Source organism: Pogona vitticeps, chromosome 4 (assembly GCF_051106095.1).
Source record: "Pogona vitticeps strain Pit_001003342236 chromosome 4, PviZW2.1, whole genome shotgun sequence".
Taxonomy (NCBI): Eukaryota; Metazoa; Chordata; class Lepidosauria; order Squamata; family Agamidae; genus Pogona; species Pogona vitticeps.
The window spans coordinates 75,405,952-75,424,096 of NC_135786.1; the positions used below are offsets into that span (position 1 = coordinate 75,405,952).

The 18,145-nt window shown below is 40.3% G+C and overlaps 1 protein-coding gene across 4 annotated transcripts in view; it reads left to right on the plus strand.

Annotated features, from left to right (window-relative positions):
* The first annotated feature begins 4,862 nt into the window (after window positions 1–4,862).
* Window positions 4,863–18,145, plus strand: part of ALG6 (ALG6 alpha-1,3-glucosyltransferase) — a 40,398-nt gene continuing 27,115 nt past the window's right edge. For 2 of the 4 annotated variants that reach the window (XM_020807733.3, XM_078392944.1), the window contains exons 1-3: window positions 4,863–4,954; window positions 11,618–11,735; window positions 17,207–17,291. In XM_020807733.3, the coding sequence (XP_020663392.3) occupies window positions 11,654–11,735; window positions 17,207–17,291 (167 nt within the window). In that variant the 5' untranslated portion in view covers window positions 4,863–4,954; window positions 11,618–11,653. Of the gene's footprint in view, window positions 4,955–4,992; window positions 5,445–11,617; window positions 11,736–17,206; window positions 17,292–18,145 lie in introns of those variants that run through there. The other 2 variants (XM_072997738.2, XM_072997739.2) reach the window with 2 other exon arrangements.

Here is an 18,145-nt window from a genome sequence, read left to right on the forward strand (position 1 = left end):
TGGACAGAGTGCCTGAAGAACTTTGGATAGAGGCTCGTATCATTGTCCAGGAGGCAGCAACAAAAACCATTCCAAAGAAAAGGAAATGCAAGAAAGCAAAGTGGCTGTCCAACGAGGCCTTAGAAATAACAGAGAGGAGAAGGGAAGCAAAATGCAAGGGAGATAGGGAAAGTTACAGAAAATTGAATGCAGACTTCCAAAGAATAGCAAGGAGAGACAAGAGGGCCTTCTTAAATGAACAATACAAAGATATAGAGGAAAATAACAGAAAAGGAAAAACCAGAGATCTGTTCAGGAGAATTGGAGATATTAGAGGAACATTTTACGAAAAGATGGACATGTTAAAGGACAAAAATCAAGGTACATGACCTATTTTTTAATGGGACTTGGATCAGATGGTCCTTCATATGGAGGATACTTTGAAAAGGATTATCCTCTGGTAGCCCTAAAAGAGGATGTATCATCATCCTAATTACTACTCAGTTCCAGACTGTTTTCCTCTCTGGTAGCTTTCAGTGCAATCTTATACAAATCTATGCAGAAGTAAATCCTACTGAGTTCAGTGAAACTTAATTGTCCCATAAAACTTGTTTCTCTTGTGACAAAAATACATGGTAAAGGAACTAAAAAATTAGTCTAATTGAATGGATTTCCCTCACTTTGGTCTCCTACCATCCCTTTTGGTTGAAGGACAAATTGATCTGAATCTTAAACTTAAGATCCTCACCTTTCCTCATCTTACTAAAATGTGTTGAGGTCTCACAGCTTTGCTTACCAAACTCTACAGAATAAAACAGTTTAGTAAATTTGTTTGAATAGCACAAGATAAGCTGTGGGAAGGAAGACTTTACCTTATTGGTCTGTGTTTTAATTTCAATTCTGATTTAAGAAAGAGAAAAAGAGAGGCTGGATTAGCATGGATATTGCATTTTCAAGGACCTCACCACTATTAAATAGACTGTTAAGTGCATTTTATGGCTGCAAAGGCTGTTCCCACTTCTGTCTGGAAAGACGTGGTAAGTTCATGTCTACCTGCTACATTACACACTCACTGACTAAAATACTTCCTGTGGATATAATACCAATGCTCTGTATCTTTTTAGTACATAACGCTGTTTTAGTGCTAGTAAAAACCTAACTCCATAAAAAAATCACAGGGAACCTAAATATTGTCCCTTTAGGAGAAAAAAACTGGGTGGTTTGGATTTAGATAATAATGTAATTCTTTGCTCAGTTGTATTACAAGGTAATCCAGGTGTGGAAACCCAAAACCAATAAATTTTGCAACAAATCCTAAAATATGGAGGGAGCTAGGGATAGAAATCAAACCAGTTCTACCTCCTATGTATAGACGTGATTTACATTGTATTATAGACAGCAGGTTTAATGGCCCTGATCCAAAGCGCATCAGATTTGAAACTGTAGTATTTAAAGTTGCTCTGAGCATCTTCTAGAAAGAATGAGTAATAATATGAATGCCTCTGAGCATGCACAAAGTATTTGCCTCTCAAACAGCTACACTCAGGACCTAATATAGGAACATGGGAAACTGCCTGATATTGAGTTACACCATTCATTCATCTAGTCCAGTGGTTCCCAATCTTGGATCCCAAATATGCTTAGACTACAACTCCCAGAGGTCCTGAACTGCAAAGCTACTGGTGAAGGCTTCTGGGAACTTTAGTCCAAAAACATCTGCAGACCCAAGGTTGGGAACCATTGATCTAGTCTTTGATTGTTAGCAGCTTTCTAGTGCATGAGGAAAGATTCTTTCCTAGTTTTAGCTAGAAAACTTGGTATTACCTGATGGTCACCCATCTAACTACTAAACCAGCTTAACCTAACTTAGCATCCAAAATCACACAGTGTGTGTTCAAGATAGCATGGTAGTTTAGAGACTGTATATGTTCTAACTCAAATGATAAAGAGTTCATAACATAATAACAGAAGTAAAAGTAATTTAACCAAGAAACTGGATACTATTCAAATATCAGAAATAAGTAAGATGTTTGGAAAGTATTTTTTGAATATTATGATTAATGGTACTACATAATAATTTTTTATATCTGAAAAAGTACGATTACAAATATTTCTGGATGCCCTGTTGTATGTAATTATCTATGATACCTGAATTTTTTCTAAGTTTTAATTTCCCTTTCTTTATTCCTATTTCATTTTTGAGACTATATATACAGTATCTATATTTAAAAATATAAGAGTTCATGGTAAGCTTGAGTCCAAACTCTTTACACCGTGTACATTAAACATTCAGTGGATATGTACTCCGGAATTATCAAAGCAAAGGTAATATTTCTTTATATGACCATCCCATATATTCCATACCAACAAAATTAGCTTTGCCATACCAAAGGACGCCACAAAATCACTTCCCTGGTTATTGTAATTGTATGACAAGCATGGTTGTTGCATTCACATATTCAGAGTGCCTGGAGTTTTTGTTTTAAAGTGCCAGCTTAGATGTAAACCTACAACCTATCATGTGGGGGATTATTGAGCATCCCTTCAGTTATAAAGCTGCTCCAATAAGCTGGCTTTAAGAGTGGTTATGGATAAGGGAATGAGATGAAAGGCTGTTGATCCAACATTGGTTGGATGAACAGCCTGTTGATCTCACTTGCTATGTGGGGACTGCAATTATATTCTCTCTTCCAGGGGACTTATTATAAGCATTACTGTGATAATTATATACAAAATGATATTGTTGTAAGTGTACTACCAGAGTCTATGTACAAGGTTACAGCCTCAAGGGAAGCAATAGAGAAGGGAAGGAGGTGAGGGCCAGTGCAACATAGTAGAATTGTGCCCTAAGTCGAGGTTCTAAGTCACATTCAATCATAAAACACATTAGGTGACATCAGGTCAGGTATTCTCCCAGCCTAAGGTACCTCACAGGGCTATAATGATACAGTGAGGAAGAGAACTAATTCAGTGGAAAACAAGGTATTTTATTTATTAATTAAAACATTTGTTACAAATATTTATAAATGTACGGTAATCAATATATGGTAGCTATTACTAATAAGTAAACAAATCAGAGACAGGGATAAACAGGTAAAGTATACATGGTCATTCCATTAAACCACACTGACACACAACTGCTAGCTTATGTTCTGGTATAGCAAATGGTACAGAATATACAGGAATGAATCAAAGATATCAGAGAAAAGGTGAGTTTGAGGAAGAATTTGATAGAAACAAAAGAGGCAATATGACATAGGTGTTCAACTTTTTATGGACAGGAAAAGAAAGAAAAAGGTCAGTTTGAGGGAAGAGGAAGTATTTTGATGAAAGGAGACATGGAAGGAAAAGAGAAAGGCAAAATTGTATAGGGATATAAAACAGAAATGGTGTTTAGGGAAGGCCACAGATTACTTTGATGGTAAAGAGATTATGTTGGATGTGTGCATATCTTCCTTGCCTGTGAACCTGCGTATAATTTGCTACCAACATTAGAGATTTTCTTAATCATTAAAGGGTTGGCTGGTGCACACACAGGACATTGTTTTCTCTCTAGCAACAACTCAATCATACAGTTAGATAGAACTAGACAACTCAGTGGTTTATGTATCTAGATGTGGAGCCAAAGGTTGGAAGTGCGATTCCCTTCTGTGCCTCCCTGACAGGAGTTGGACTTGATCCCAAAGGTTCCCTTTCAGCTCTAAGATTAATTATTATTGTATTACACTATATTGTCTGTAAAGTACAGGGCAGACAACTGGTAATGGAAGAGCAGAGAGAAGACTGCAGTAACCAAGTCAAGAAAGGAACAGAACATAGACCAGCTTGTATTTTGGCAAACTTGTAAAGGGAGAATTGGAATGAGTTGATGGGATAGGAATGAAGAAGTAAGGACACTAAAAATATAAAGCCAAGACTAAGTATTTTATATTTTAAATGAAACCCCATATAAAGCTATTGGAATTCTACCATTACACATTGCCTTTCACTACAAAGCAGTGCCCCTCAAGAGACTTACAACCACTGCAAGGCAACAAAAACAAGCAAAGCCACTAAGAGTTAAAAAAAACTGTGCCGTGGAATTTGTTCCACCCACCAGAGCTGACGGAAGCTCACATGTATTCCAGCTTGCAAGTCCACCCATGTTTACCCCATCCCACAAGTGATAACATGCATATTCAGGCAGGATCAAAAGAAGGGCCTCCCGGAATATCTAAAATGCTGGGGGAAATTCCTGCCTTTAAGTCCTTGAAACTACCTCTCAATAGGCATCAGTGAGACCATCTGCTTGGATTCCCTTAAATCTTTCCTAAAATTTCACCTTTTCCAAGAAGCCTTTGCATTCTCCCCCTTGCCTCTTACTGAAGCTAATGCAAAGTACGTATAATTGAAACGACCATTTATTCTTCCTCTAGTCCGACAGTCTCACGACTCTCTCAAGACCTCATCCTTCCATTCCCTCTGTAGTTTTCCCTGCTTTTGGGAAAGGGCAGCTCAGAGCCATCATTCTCTGGAAAGCACCCCAGGTGTAGACTGGCACCATTTATACTCAGCTGAGTCTCGCAGTACTGTATATGGGGCAACAAAAAGAAATAAAGATATGTCCTTAGCCTTATTTACTATAAGTGAAATATTTTTTTGTAAAAAGAGGCTATATAAAGAAATACTCGTAATAAAATAGGCATAATCTGGCCTAACTCTACACAGGATCAGTCTGCTACTAGGATATGCATTCCCAGAATCACACATCCAAGTAAAAGTGTTTCCTTTTGACTACACGACTGTATAAAAGCAACCTCTCAAATTAAATTTAAAAAAAAAGGATGGAATGGAAATGTCACGTCGCTCGCGCGCTCCCGTTTCAGACACGCCTACTGCGCATATGCAGAGTCGAACGAGGCGGGCCTGCCCAGCGAGTGAGGCGGGCGCGCATGCCCATTCACCTCTTTCCCCCCTCCCGTTCCTGACAGTCTCGGTGAGTTTGAAAGAGCGTCTGATCGGGCTGACGAGACAGAGCGGGGGGGGGGAGGGGGGGAGAAGGGAGTGCGGGAAACCTTTCGCGGGCCTGCGTCCCAAGAAGAACGGGAGGGAGAGAAGAGGAGGGAGGGACCGGCGCGAGAGTGAAGGGCGAGGGCCCGGCAGGAGGGGCGCTTCTCGCAGGGTTCCGGGTGACCGTCGTTGCAAAGGGAGGGAAGTACTGGACAAAAGGGTCGGAGGTCTTAAAACTATAAATTCTGGCAGGAGTTCCTCAAGGGAACATAGTCTCCCGCCAGGCTAGGAAGGGAAGCTCTTCAGTCTGCCCAAAGGAAGGAGAGGAAGGCATTAGGTCCTGTTCTGTCAGCCCTCCATTGAACATTTCCTGGCATGACGGCGTCTTAACGAGTGACGGTGACGGAGGCTTCATAGTTTGAATTTCTGTTTGCTGGATAAAATGGTGACTGCCCTCAGGAGCGCCACTCACCCAGGTGCATTCAGCGCTGCCAAATAATGTTACTCTGCCCTGTGAGGCAGGTTCTGGTCCCACACCCTTTTTTAGTAGTACGGCTGAAACCTGTATTACATGAAGTAAAAAAAAAAAAAACTTAAAAAAGTTCTTGAGTACATGCAGAATTCCTTCTATTTCTCTCCTAACACACTGAATCCGTGCACCCACACACCTGGAAGTAGGCAGGAAGGTCTTTAGGTCAGGGGATGGGTTTGAATTCCTATATCTCTCTTTGAGGGAAAGCCTTTCTAGAGAACAGCAGGTTTTTATTAATATTATTTCCCTGTAAATGATATTCATACAAAATGAATGTGGCAGGTAGCTATGGAACAATATATGGCAGAAATAATAATGTCGGACTTATAAGATGAACTAGTTTTTAAAATACTTTTTCACATGGAAGCTTATAAAAAATGCAACCTAATTAGTAGTATAGGTACGACAACTATTTCTCATACAGTACACATTAAAGATCTGCTTTGAATCTATTGCTTGACAATTTTATCTGTCAAATTCTGCTGTCAAATGCTTTTCTTTGACAAAGTTTTTTTAAGTTTCTTTTTTATCCTTATCTATTTTTGTGATACTGTTTTCAAGCCCTGTAATGTCACTATCAGAGTACAGGGACAGACGTGGTATCTGGTCATGTAGAAGAGATTCCCTTCTCTTCTGGTCATGTAGAAGAGAAGCTTCCCATAAGCCTCCTCCCTAAACTGAAATGCACTCTAGCCATCTCATCCTCTGTCGTCCCCTTCTCCTCTTACCGTCACACTTTCCTAACATCAAGGTCTTTTCCAAGGAGTCTTCTCATGAGATGGCCAAAGTACTGGAGCCTCAGCTTCATGATCTGCCCTTCCAGTGAGCACTCAGGGTTGATTTCCTTTAGAATTGATAGTTTTGTTCTCCTTGCAGTCCAGGGGACTCTCAAGAGCCTCCTCCAGCACCACAATTCAAAGGCATCAATTCTTCGGCGGTTAGCTTTCTTTGTGGTCCAGTTCTCACTTCCATACATCACAACAGGAAAAACCATAGCTTTGACCATTCGGACTTTTGTTGGCAAGGTGATGTCTCTGCTTTTTAAGATGCTGTCAAGGTTTGTCATTGCTTTCCTCCCAAGAACCAGGCGTCTTTTAATTTCACGGCTGCTGTCTCCATCTGCAGTGATCATGGAGCCCAAGAACGTAAAATCTGTCACTGCCTCCGTATCTCCCCCCCTTCTATTTGCCAGGAGGTGATGGGACCAGTGGCCATGATCTTAGTTTTTTTTTTATGTTGAGTTTCAGACCATTTTTTGCGCTCTCCTCTTTCACCCTCATTGAGAGGTTCTTTAATTCCTCCTCATCTTCTGCCATCAGAGTGGTATCATTTGCATTTCTGAGGTTATTGGTATTTCTTCTGGCAATCTTAATTCCATTTTGGGATTCATCCAGTCTGGCCTTTTGCATGATTTATTGTGCATATAAGTTAAATAAACAGGGAGACAATATACAGTGGTGTCTCAACTTACGAACATTCCTAGTTGTGAAAATTTTGAGGTACAAAAAGCTCCAGCTGCAAAAAAATTTTCCAAAGCCGCCCCGACCACCGTGCGGGGTGCTGGTTCTTTGGAAGCCGTGGAGGCTTCCTACGGTGGCTGTCAAGGCAGTGGGGAAGACCAGGCTTTCCCGACGGTGGTGGTCATTTTTTGGTTTTTTTTTTCTTCTGGAACGGATTAATCGGTTTTCAATGCATTCCTATGGGAAATAGTGCTTTGACTTATGAAAAGTGCAAGTTACAGCCACCCTTCCAATACGGATTAATTCCATAAGTTGAGTCACCACTGTACAGCCTTGTCGTACTCCTTTTCCAATTTTGAACCAATCAGTTGTTCCATATCCAGTTCTAACTGTTGCTTCCTGTCCCACATATAGATTTCTCAGGAGATAGATAAGGTGGTGAGGCACTCCCATTTCTTTAAGAACTTGCCATAGTTTGCTGTGGTCCACACAGTCAAAGGCTTTTGCGTAGTCAATGAAGTAGATGTTTTTCTGGAACTCTTTGGCTTTCTCCATAATCCAGCACGTTAGCAATTTGGCCTCTTGTTCCTCTAGCCCTTTGAAATCAAGCTTGTACTTCTGGGAGTTCTCAGTCCACATACTGCTGGAGCCTACCTTGTAGGATTTTGAGCATAACCTTGCTAGCCTGTGAAATGAGTGCGATTGTACGTTAGTTGGAGCATTCTTCGGCACTGCCCTTCTTTGTGATTGGGAATGTAGACTGATCTTTTCCAATCCTATGGTCACTGCTGAGTTTTCCAAACTTGCTGGCATATTGAATGTAGTACCTTAAGAGCATCACATTTTAAGATTTTAAATAGTTCAACTGGAATGCCATCACCTCCACTGGCCTTGTTGTTAGCCATGCTTTCTATGGCCCACTTGACTTCACTTTCCAGGATGTCTGGCTCAAGGTCAGCAACTACACTATTTGGTTTGTCTGGGACATCCAGATCTTTCCGGTATAATTCCTCTGTATATTCTTGCCACCTTTTCTTGATGTCTTCTGCTTCTGTGAAGTCCCTGCCATTTTTGTTCTTTAGCATGTCCATCTTTGCACAAAATGTTCCTTTAATATCTCCAATTTTCTTGAACAGACCTCTGTTTTTCCTCTTTCTATTATTTTCCTCTATATCTTTGCACTGTTCATTTAAGAAGGCCCTCTTGTCTCTGCTATTCTTTAGAAGTCTGCATTCAATTTTCTGTAACTTTCCCTATCTCCCTTGCATTTTGTTCCCCTTCTGTTCTCTGCTATTTGTAAGGCCTCGTTGGACAGCTGCTTTGCTTTCTTGCATTTCCTTTTCTTTGGGATGGGTTTTGTTGCTGCCTCCTGTACACTTTTTCGAGCCTCCATCCATAATTCTTCAGGCACTCTATCCATTAAATCTTTTCTTCACTTCCACGGTGTATTCATATGGAATTTGGTTTAGATTATACCTGACTAGCCCAGTGGTTTTTCCTACTTTCTCAAGTTTAAGCTTGAGCTTTTCTATAAGAAATTGATGATCAGAGCCACAATCGGCTCCAGGTCTTGTTTTTGCTGACTGTATAGAGCTTCTCCATCTTTGGCTGCAGGGAATCTAATCAATCTGATTTTGGTATTGAGCATCTGGTGATGTCCATGTATAGAGTCGCCTCTTGTATTGTTGGAAAAGAGTGTTTGTGATGACCAGCTTGTTCTCTTGACAAAACTCTATTAGCCTTTCCCCTGCTTCATTTTGAACTCCAAGGCCAAACATACCTGTTGTTTCTTTTATCTCTTGTCCCCGTACTTTAGCATTCCAGTCCCCTATAATGAGAAGAACATCTTTCTTTGGTGTCAGTTCTAGAAGGTGTTGTAAGTCTTCATAGAATACGTCAGTTTCAGCCTCTTCAGCCTTGGTATTTGGTGCATAAACTTGGATGACTGTTATGTTGAAAGGTGTGCCTTGGATTTGCATTGAAATCATTCTATCATTTTTTAGATTGTATCCCAGTACTGTACAGCTTTTCCCTCCAAACATTTTATCTGATCCTTTGCCACCAAAGCTAGCTTAAACAACAAGAGGTCCTGGAAATACCAGACACTATTCTTAGAAAACTGAGATCCGGTGCCAACACCTTCTGACCTGAGGAGCTCATCTTCCAGTGTTGTATCTTTTAGCCTTTTGTTTCTTTACATGGAGATTTCTTGGCAAAGATACTGGAGTGGCTTGCCAGTTCCTGCTCCAGGTGGATCATGTCTGTCTTGGGTGTCCCTGCACGGCATAGCCCATATGTGATTGGGTTCTTTTGTAAGTATGGGCGGGCCTGGGGTTTCGGCGGAAGAATTGACGGAGATGACGCCGAAGGTACAAAAAATGATTCTTTATTGCGGTTAACATCAACTATTCTTAGACCAAACGGGTCCAACAGTTCAACATCAGATAACACATGATAACGCTTTCATTTAACAACTTTCTCATCTTTAGAATCTTTTAAGGTTTCTTCACTCCAGGGATATAGGTTACCGCTGGGTTCAGTATGGATGTGCTCAACACTGCACAGGTTGTCCCGCAGCAAGGGTGTTTCACTTGCTGCCCCTCCAACCGCGGGAGATAGGGGTTGAAACCAAAAGGGGTCCCTCTCATCTCCAAAGCCTTGAAAGGTTGTACTGTCCCCGAATTCCATCTCCCTCCTACTTCACACTTATCTTTTTTTGTCGCTTCTGGAGGGTCAGGCAATAATCCTCCTCCCCACATAAGATTAGGAAAGTCTCGTACTAAACTATTCGATCTCTTTCTTCTCCTGTTTCCACCATTTGCACTGCTTCATCCTTCAGTTCTAACTGCCTCCACCCATTTCTTTCCTCCTCTTTTATCTCATCCGACCTCCAAGTTGTTAGCTCCTCCTTTTCCTTCTTCTGTCTACCCTCTGCCAAGAACACCTCTATGGCTTTGTTACTCCCTCCTTCTGTGTCATCTATCTTTATCAACTCCCCCATGACGCAACCTTCATTCACTTCGATCTGTTCTTTCGCGGAGGACGGCACACTTCCTTTCTCCTGCTCACACCATAGCTTCTCTGAATTACTCAAACCCCTTCACCACAACAAGGCAGCAATCCGTGAAGGGGTAATGAAGATGTACATATAAAATATTTCAAAAGTGTGCTTTTAATACCTCCAAATAGTCTGGATTTTAATAATCACATTTATTTTCACTACCTCTGCCATGCCAGGAAAATGTTTTAACTGACAGATTTCAAGGACTCAAGTGTTAGTGTGGTTTGAATGCTGGAGTATGAGATGGGAGATCTGGGTTCAGATCCCCATTTCGTCATGTAATTCATTAGGTGACCTTGGGTCAGCTGTATCCTCTCAGACTAATGTAGCTCACAAAGTCGTGAAATTAAAGTGTGGAAGAGTGAAACCATATACTCCACCTTGAGCTCACTGGAGACATGAAGGGAAATAAATGTGAAGAAATAAATGAATACATCTTCAGAGGACAGGAGCTAGAACTCTGTGTTCTGGTCCAGAACACAGAGTTCTATCTCCTGTCCTTTGAAGATGCTGACCACAGAGACTTGTGAAACATTAGGAAGAAAAACTTGCAGAACACGGCCAAAACCACAACAGCCAGCTACTGGATAGCTTAGTGGTTTAGGTATTGGACTGCAGAGCCAGAGATTAGGAATTTGATTCCCTGTTATGCCTCCTTGGCAGGGGCTGGACTTGATGATCCATAAGGTCTCTTCTAGCTCTGCAGTTCTAAGCTTATTATTAGTAGTATCAGTATTTAAAATGTAATGCAGGAATGGGTAACATTACTAAGTGGAGTGCCCCCCCAAGTCTCTCCTCCAAGCACCCATTCTATTTCTGTGTGGCATGGAGCTGTCTTTACATGGAGAAAGCAATTGGGCTGGCACTTAACCTATTTTATGTGCTGCTCATTGTCTCAGTTAAGATGGGAAATGGCTTACAAAACAACTTGTTTGGCACTTGGAGGAGCTGACTGGGTCATGCACATGTCTCCAAGTGCTGACTGGGTCATGCACATGTTTTGTGTGTGCTCAGCCTGACTGAGAAGGTATTTTTCACTTAGATCAGTGACATAAGAAAGTACCATAAGATTGCACTTTTACACACAGTGGCGTGGAGTAATCCACCAATGGGACTCATTGATGCATGATATGCAACTGTACCTTTTGATCATGACTGCACTTCATTGTCTAGTCTAAGTCTCTGCTTGTTACAAATGCTATAAAACAAATGCCTCTTGCCCCTTCAAATAATTGTAGTGATTCAGTTTGTCTAACTGGGTTTCTTTAATTATACTTCTACTAATTTATCACAGCAGCCTATATTCTACTTGGTTTGGCCTGAGCAGAACTGCACTCATCCACACTTGTGTTAAATTTAATTCACTAATGGAAAATTCCATTTGAGCTATATCTTATTGTTAGCATTTTCAACTTTGTAGATTATTTTGCTGAATTCACCAATTGCTTTAACTGGCTTCACTGTAATAGCATAAGTAAAAAGGTAGTACTGACATACTGTCTTGTTTTATGCCAGAGTACAGTACAGAATTCTAAACATGTAAACTGCCAGGACAGACACCTTAATTGTATGAAATCATTTCTTTCCTGTTTTTAGTTCAAGGTGATTTTGGATACCGTTTGAAGAGCTGCTATGGAAAAATGGAGCTTAATGACAATTGTTGCATTACTAGGACTTATTGTCCGTTGGACTGTATCACTTGGTTCTTATTCAGGTAGTATACTTTCAGAATGTGTCTCAAACAGTGCATGGGAATACATTTTTGTAGAAGTTCAGAGATGGCTGTGAGAACTGTAGGGAAGAAAAATAAGTGTATCAGTGCAGAACATGTTGGCCTCCAGATGTTGTATTGGGAAGCAGTTCCCTTTCTATATTCAGGGCTGTAGTCCTTCAAACAGCCTGTCTATAGTCCAGTGACTTCAGTGAGAATTAGGTAGCCTGATTGTCCAGAATATTAACCCAAGATGCATTTAGGAAATGCAAAAACTAAAATGAAAGCCTCAAACTTTTATACTTTTTTTGGAATTAATATTTAGTTTCATGCACTTACCTGTGGCTGGTTACAATCTAGGTGCTAATGTCACTTCAGTATTGTACTGATAACTGAGGAGAACATTATAATAAGCTGCTTCAAGGTGGAACCATCACTGGTTGGTAATTCTAGAAGATATTTCAGTCTTACTATCAGAACATGTTGAACTATGACTAGCAAGAGGTCTGAAATAAAAGGCTGTAATCAAATATCAAGAGATCAGTTGCACATTATTGCTTCCTATGGAATCAGTAGGACCTTATTGCTCACTTGGAAGCATAGCAATGTGAATATTTATTGAATATTCTGCATCTATCTTGTTCACTTGTAAATATTTGTTTATTATGTTGGTAGATGAGCAGAAAGAAGTAGCTTTTTTTAGTATTATGCATGTCTGCACATGAGTAGTAGTATGCAGTAATGCTTCTATAAACAGGAACAGTCTGCATATCATTCCAGGCTGAGCAAACACATTTTGCTGCTTGAGGTTAAGTAGCGTATGGCTCTTCCCTGCCATCATCAGTCAAGGTGCATAACATCCAAGGCTAACCAAATTATTTTGATCCCTGAGGTAGAAATCTTTTAAATACCTTCTCACTTCCTTTTCAGTTGAAAATAGATAAATAACTTGCTATCCTTTCATGTCACTAAAATTCAGCTGCCAGAGGTTTAGTCTTGTACCGTTCACCTTTTTCAGAAATACTGTAGCATAATTTCAGTAAATGAGTTATTGTGCCCCATACACTCAGAGACAGAAAAACCTAAATCCACTCATTTTCTCTGAGTTGTGACACCTGGGCCAATTTTATACTTTTCAAGAATCTTTCCCAAAATTGTGTTAGCGGATCTGCTGGATAGCTCAATGGTGTAGGTATCTGGCGTCAGAGCCAGAGGTTGGGAGTTTGATTCTCCTCTCTGCTCTTGGCACCAACAGGGTTTTGTTGTCTAACAGAGTAGGTTTTGGGGGTACATGAAAGACCGCAGGAGATAATAGGGTTGTCTAACATTGGCAGCAGCAGTGGGAGCCAGTGGAGGTACACCACTGGATACAGGGAAACAATTTCCTACTTTTTCATTACACCGCAAATCTGCTAATTGGAGGGCCACTGTTGTTTCTGATATATGCCTTTTTTGTAAAAGACATTTGCTCTCAGTCTTACAGAAGGACAGAGTATAGCCTTCTGTGCTGCTTGTGTGAATTGTTCATAGATCACATGGGAGAATTATAGATGGCTTTCCTATATTTAAAAGAAACTCTTCAATCTCCATGAAGTTAGAGTCAATACTTTAGTAGAAACAAGTGTGTGCTTTCAATAGCTAATCAGAAGCGACAGGAAGTGAATAATCTGCATGCCTAGAAGTTTAATGTGTACTCCCATGATTGGATTATTTTGTAATACTAATTTAAGAAGAAATCCATGAAAGCTTTGTATTGATACAAAAATCCATGAAAAACTAAAAGAACGTCTGACAAGAGCAGTAACTGAGGAAAATAATGGAGTGACTCATAGTGTTCCCTGTCTGATCCCCTTCCTCCCTTTTTGACAGCAGGGTGACTCTGACGCTTCAGTTTTTTCTAATAAAACGTCATTATTATTTAACAAACTTTTGTAGTCTTTGTCAACAATAACATCAGCCTCTTGCTCTATAGAGGTGGCACCAAACTTTTCTTCCTCAAACAATAACAGATTCCCCTTCAATGAGAGGGATGAAAAATTCAAAGCATAATTGTACCATTTCGACTCATCTGCAGCTATTAGTCCTGGTCTCATTGATGGGGGTGAAATATCCAGCCCACCTGTGGTGCCCAGTGTAGGTCTTGGGTTGGGGCAAAATTGACTGGCTCCACGTGGTCTCCTAGGTCTCTCCGTACCTTGATTGTGTTCCTTCCATTGTTTCTCTCTCTGTACCCAAGCCTGATATTTCTTTGGTTGTTGTGGGTTTTTCAGGCTTTTTGGCCGTGTTCTGAAAGTTGTTCTTCCTAACGTTTCTCCAGTCTCTGTGGCCGGCATCTTCAGAGGACAGCACTTTGTGCTCTCCTCTGAGCACAGAGCACAGAGTGCTGTCCTCTGAAGATGCCGGCCACAGAGACTGGTGAAACGTTAGGAAGAACAACCTTCAGAACATGGCCAAAGAGCCCGAAAAACCCACAACAACCATTAGATTCCGGCCATGAAAGCCTTCACGAATACACTGATATTTCTTTCTTTCCTCTCTTTCCTTTGTCTCGCCCCAATAAGGAGGGTTCCTATATGTTTGTCTCTTCCATTCTTTTTCTGCGTACTCTTTCGGTACCTTAAACTCTATCCACTCTCCCGTCCAGGGATCTTCTTGTATCAGATCTACCAACTCCTCTTTTTCCTCTACCTTTTCCGTCCAACATGCTTCTCCCTCTCCTAAATCTATCAAATCTTGCCCCTCGTCCTTTCCCTTTTTATCCTTCTCCTCTTTTCCTGCCAAAATAGTGCCCCCTCTCGCTTCTGATTCTAAATTCAATTCCTGTAAATCTTTCATCACATTTGTCAGTGGTTCCTCGGTGTTTCCTCTTCATGAGACGGACGGCACACCACTTTGACCATCTCTGAGGGTGTCCCCAGTCTCATACTTATTTGTCAGAAGTACTGGCTGAAGGAGAAGAGTAAGTAGAGAACAATTTAATTTAGCCAGAGTAAAGCACAATTCTGATAATTATGTTTTAATATTAGACTTAAGTATAGCTTCAAATCAGATTGAGAAATAAGGTTCTGGAAAAGAAATGCATGATATTGAAAGTAAGAAAAGTGGTAGCTGTTTATATAGGGACTTAAGGAGAAGAGGAAAATACTTTTGAGCAATGGACAGTGGGAGCAAGATATGGGTTAGATTGAGAGAAAGTTGAGTGGAGTTGTGTTTATCAGAGCTTGGAAAAATTAACTTCTTTTGGATGAGTTTTCTGAAAAATGTGCAGCTAGTGACTCTGTGCTACTTCACTCTCCATTACACCCAAAACAGACCCCCCCAAATTTGCTTTTGAATGTTGGAAGACTATGACTAAATGTCACTACATATTCTTTGTCAGGTGTCTAGGACTAAATGTGATAGCCCTCCATGGATCCCACTTTAAGGGACAACTGTTGACCAGTCTCATATACAGTGGTGCCTCGACGTACGACCATAATCTGTCCCAGAAGATGGGCGTAACTCGAAATGGTCATAAGTTGGAGCACCATTTCCCATAGGAATGCATGGGAACAGGATTAATCCGTTCCAGCATAAAAGAAAAACAAAAAAAAGCCCCCCATAAAACACTGCAAGCCCCATTGGAACGTGATGGGCCTGGAAAAAAAACAATAATCACCAAACAAACAAACAAAGCCAGTCCCATCGGAATGCAATGGGGCTGCGAAAAATAATCACCAAACAAACAAAGCCAGTCCCATCGGAATGCGAAGGGGCTGCAAAAAATAAACACGCACACCAAAAAAGGCTCTGCAAGCCCCATTGGAATGTGATGAGGCTACAAAACAAACAAACAAAAAACAAAACAAACCAAAAAAGCACCAAAAAACAAAACAACAAAACAGCACAGAAACATAACCCCCCACACTCCAAACCCACCCTGCAAAACCCTGTAAATGTACTCACCCAGGAGCAAAAAGCAGCACCAGGCAGTCCGAAGCCTCCTCTGACACACACACTCTAACCGTTGGGGTGAAAGAGCTACAAAGGTTATTTGAATTCCCTGCCTTTCCCCCTGCTCTTTCCTGGTTGCAACTCGAAGCTCTGGCTGCAAGTCAAAGCAAAATTTTGGGGCTGGAGCTGGTCACAACTCGAAATGGTCGTATGTCAGGACATTCGTAAGTTGAGGCACAACTGTATTCCATTTCTGGGCAAGGGTCTGGAGCATGTGGTGGTCTTTAAGGATTCCTGGAGGAAGTGGGTTACAGTGGTGCCTCGACTTATGAATGTCCCGACATATGACCTTTTCGATTTTCTACCATCTCCAGCCGCAAGATGTTGTTCTACTTGTGACAGGAGCTTCAAGTTATGAACAGAAAAAGGCAGGGGGAAAAGGCAGGGAATTCAAGTTGCTAACCATTGGTGGTGAAGAGGTTGCTTCTTTGTAGCTCTCTTGCCCCAGCGGTTAGAGAATGTGCGATTGGAGGAGGCTTTGGACTGCCCGGTAAGGTGCTGCTTTCTACTTTTTAAAAACTGTTCTGGGTGGGTTTTGCAGCGTGGTTTTGGGCTGGGAGGTGGGATTATGTTTCTATGCTGTGATGGGTCTTGGGGGGGTTGTTTGCTTTTTGGTTTTCTTGTTTTGCATTTCTGATGGGTCTTGCACTCTCTGTTTGCTTTTTGGTGGTTTTTTGTTTGCATTTCCGATGGGTCTTGTACTCCCTGTTTGCTTTTTGTTTTTCTTTTTTTGGTTTTCTTATTTTAATCAGTTTTATTAATTTTTTTGATGTAGAACTTACTGTATTTTTAATTCTGTTCTTTTGATTATTGTAAGCTGCCTTGAGTCCCCTTATTGGGAGAAGGGCGGCCTATAAATGAGACAAATAAATAATTAAAATAAAATGAAATGAGGCGCAAAGAGGGATGTTGTGATGACAGAAAATAAGGCCTTGCACAAGGCACTTGGCAATCCAAACTTGTATGATTTAAAAACTTTTATTTCTGCTCATTTGAGGAAAATATTCATAAAAGAAGCATGCAGAAAAGTGAATCTATCTCATTTTAAACACTGCCTTGAAATATTTTTCTTTTCCTTTAAAAAATTATTGAAAAATCATTTCAGTTGCCCACAGTGGACACACATTTATTATGGGGATCATGTCAGCTTTAAAACATAGGTCAGAAGCCTATTGGTGTTTATGTTAGGTTTGCATAACATGTAATGGCTAATTGTAATAGATTTAAGTACTGGGATGCATCTCGGTCACGTGCTGGTCATTCATGCAATTACACAACTAAGATGTGCCCCATCACTTCACCAGTTAGCTGCAATCATCTGTGGCAATTTACACAGTTGTTACATGGACACCAGTAGGATTCTGGACAAAGTATTAAATGAAAAGCATTAGTAGAGCATACATTAATAACAGTGGATAAGTTAATGAACACATTAATTGAAAAATAAATATATGTATGTAGTTTGACATCTCTTTTTTTAGGTGCAGGAAAGCCACCTATGTTTGGAGACTATGAAGCTCAGAGACACTGGCAAGAAATCACCTACAATCTACCAATCAAACATTGGTGTGTATTGGTTTGAAATTGTTATGCTTTTTTATACAAAATAGGCTATAATCACAGAGTGTATATGTAGAAAAATTCTGAGACTAACAATACAATTCTTTACACGTTCTCTCAGAAATAAGCTTCATAGTATTCAGTGGGCTTATTTCCAGGTTCATGTGCATAGGGTTCCAAAACTGGCTCTGTACCATTGTTTAAAATACTCAAATGTATGATGATCATGTTTATTCCAAACTATATCATTATAATCAGAAACCTATTGTTATCCACATAAAGTCTGTTTTACTTATTATATCCAATTACATCTAATTGATAAGATACCAGGGCACATTCTGGTCACATGCCTTGTCACATGCCCTGTTACATGCCCAGTTGTGCACCCTGGCACCTTGTGAATTAGCTGTAAATATTTGCGACAAGTTATGTAAACCTGACATAAATGGCAATATAATTCATAAATAATTTTACATTTAATATGTGTCAAAATGATCTCGAAACTTTGGGCACAGTAATTTTTTTTAAAGATGAAAACTCATGTAAAGGACCCATTTTTGGGTCCTTTTGTCCTTGAAAGAACAAGCCACTAAAACTTTAGCAAGCTTATACAAAATGAGTGTTTGAAAATAATTTCTCAGCTTGTTCACTTAAACAACATTTTACAGTTATTGTCTGGATTGTAAAGTGATACCAAATCTCTGAAATTTGGAGTTGAGGCAGAAGGAGTAGATAGTTCGTGTTAGGATCTGAAAAAGCAGGGTATTAGCAATTGAGGGACAAGGTAACCCAGGAAGCACAATTTATGAGCAGGAAATTATAATGGAACAGGCTGCCTCAGGAAAAGAAGAACTCTTTCT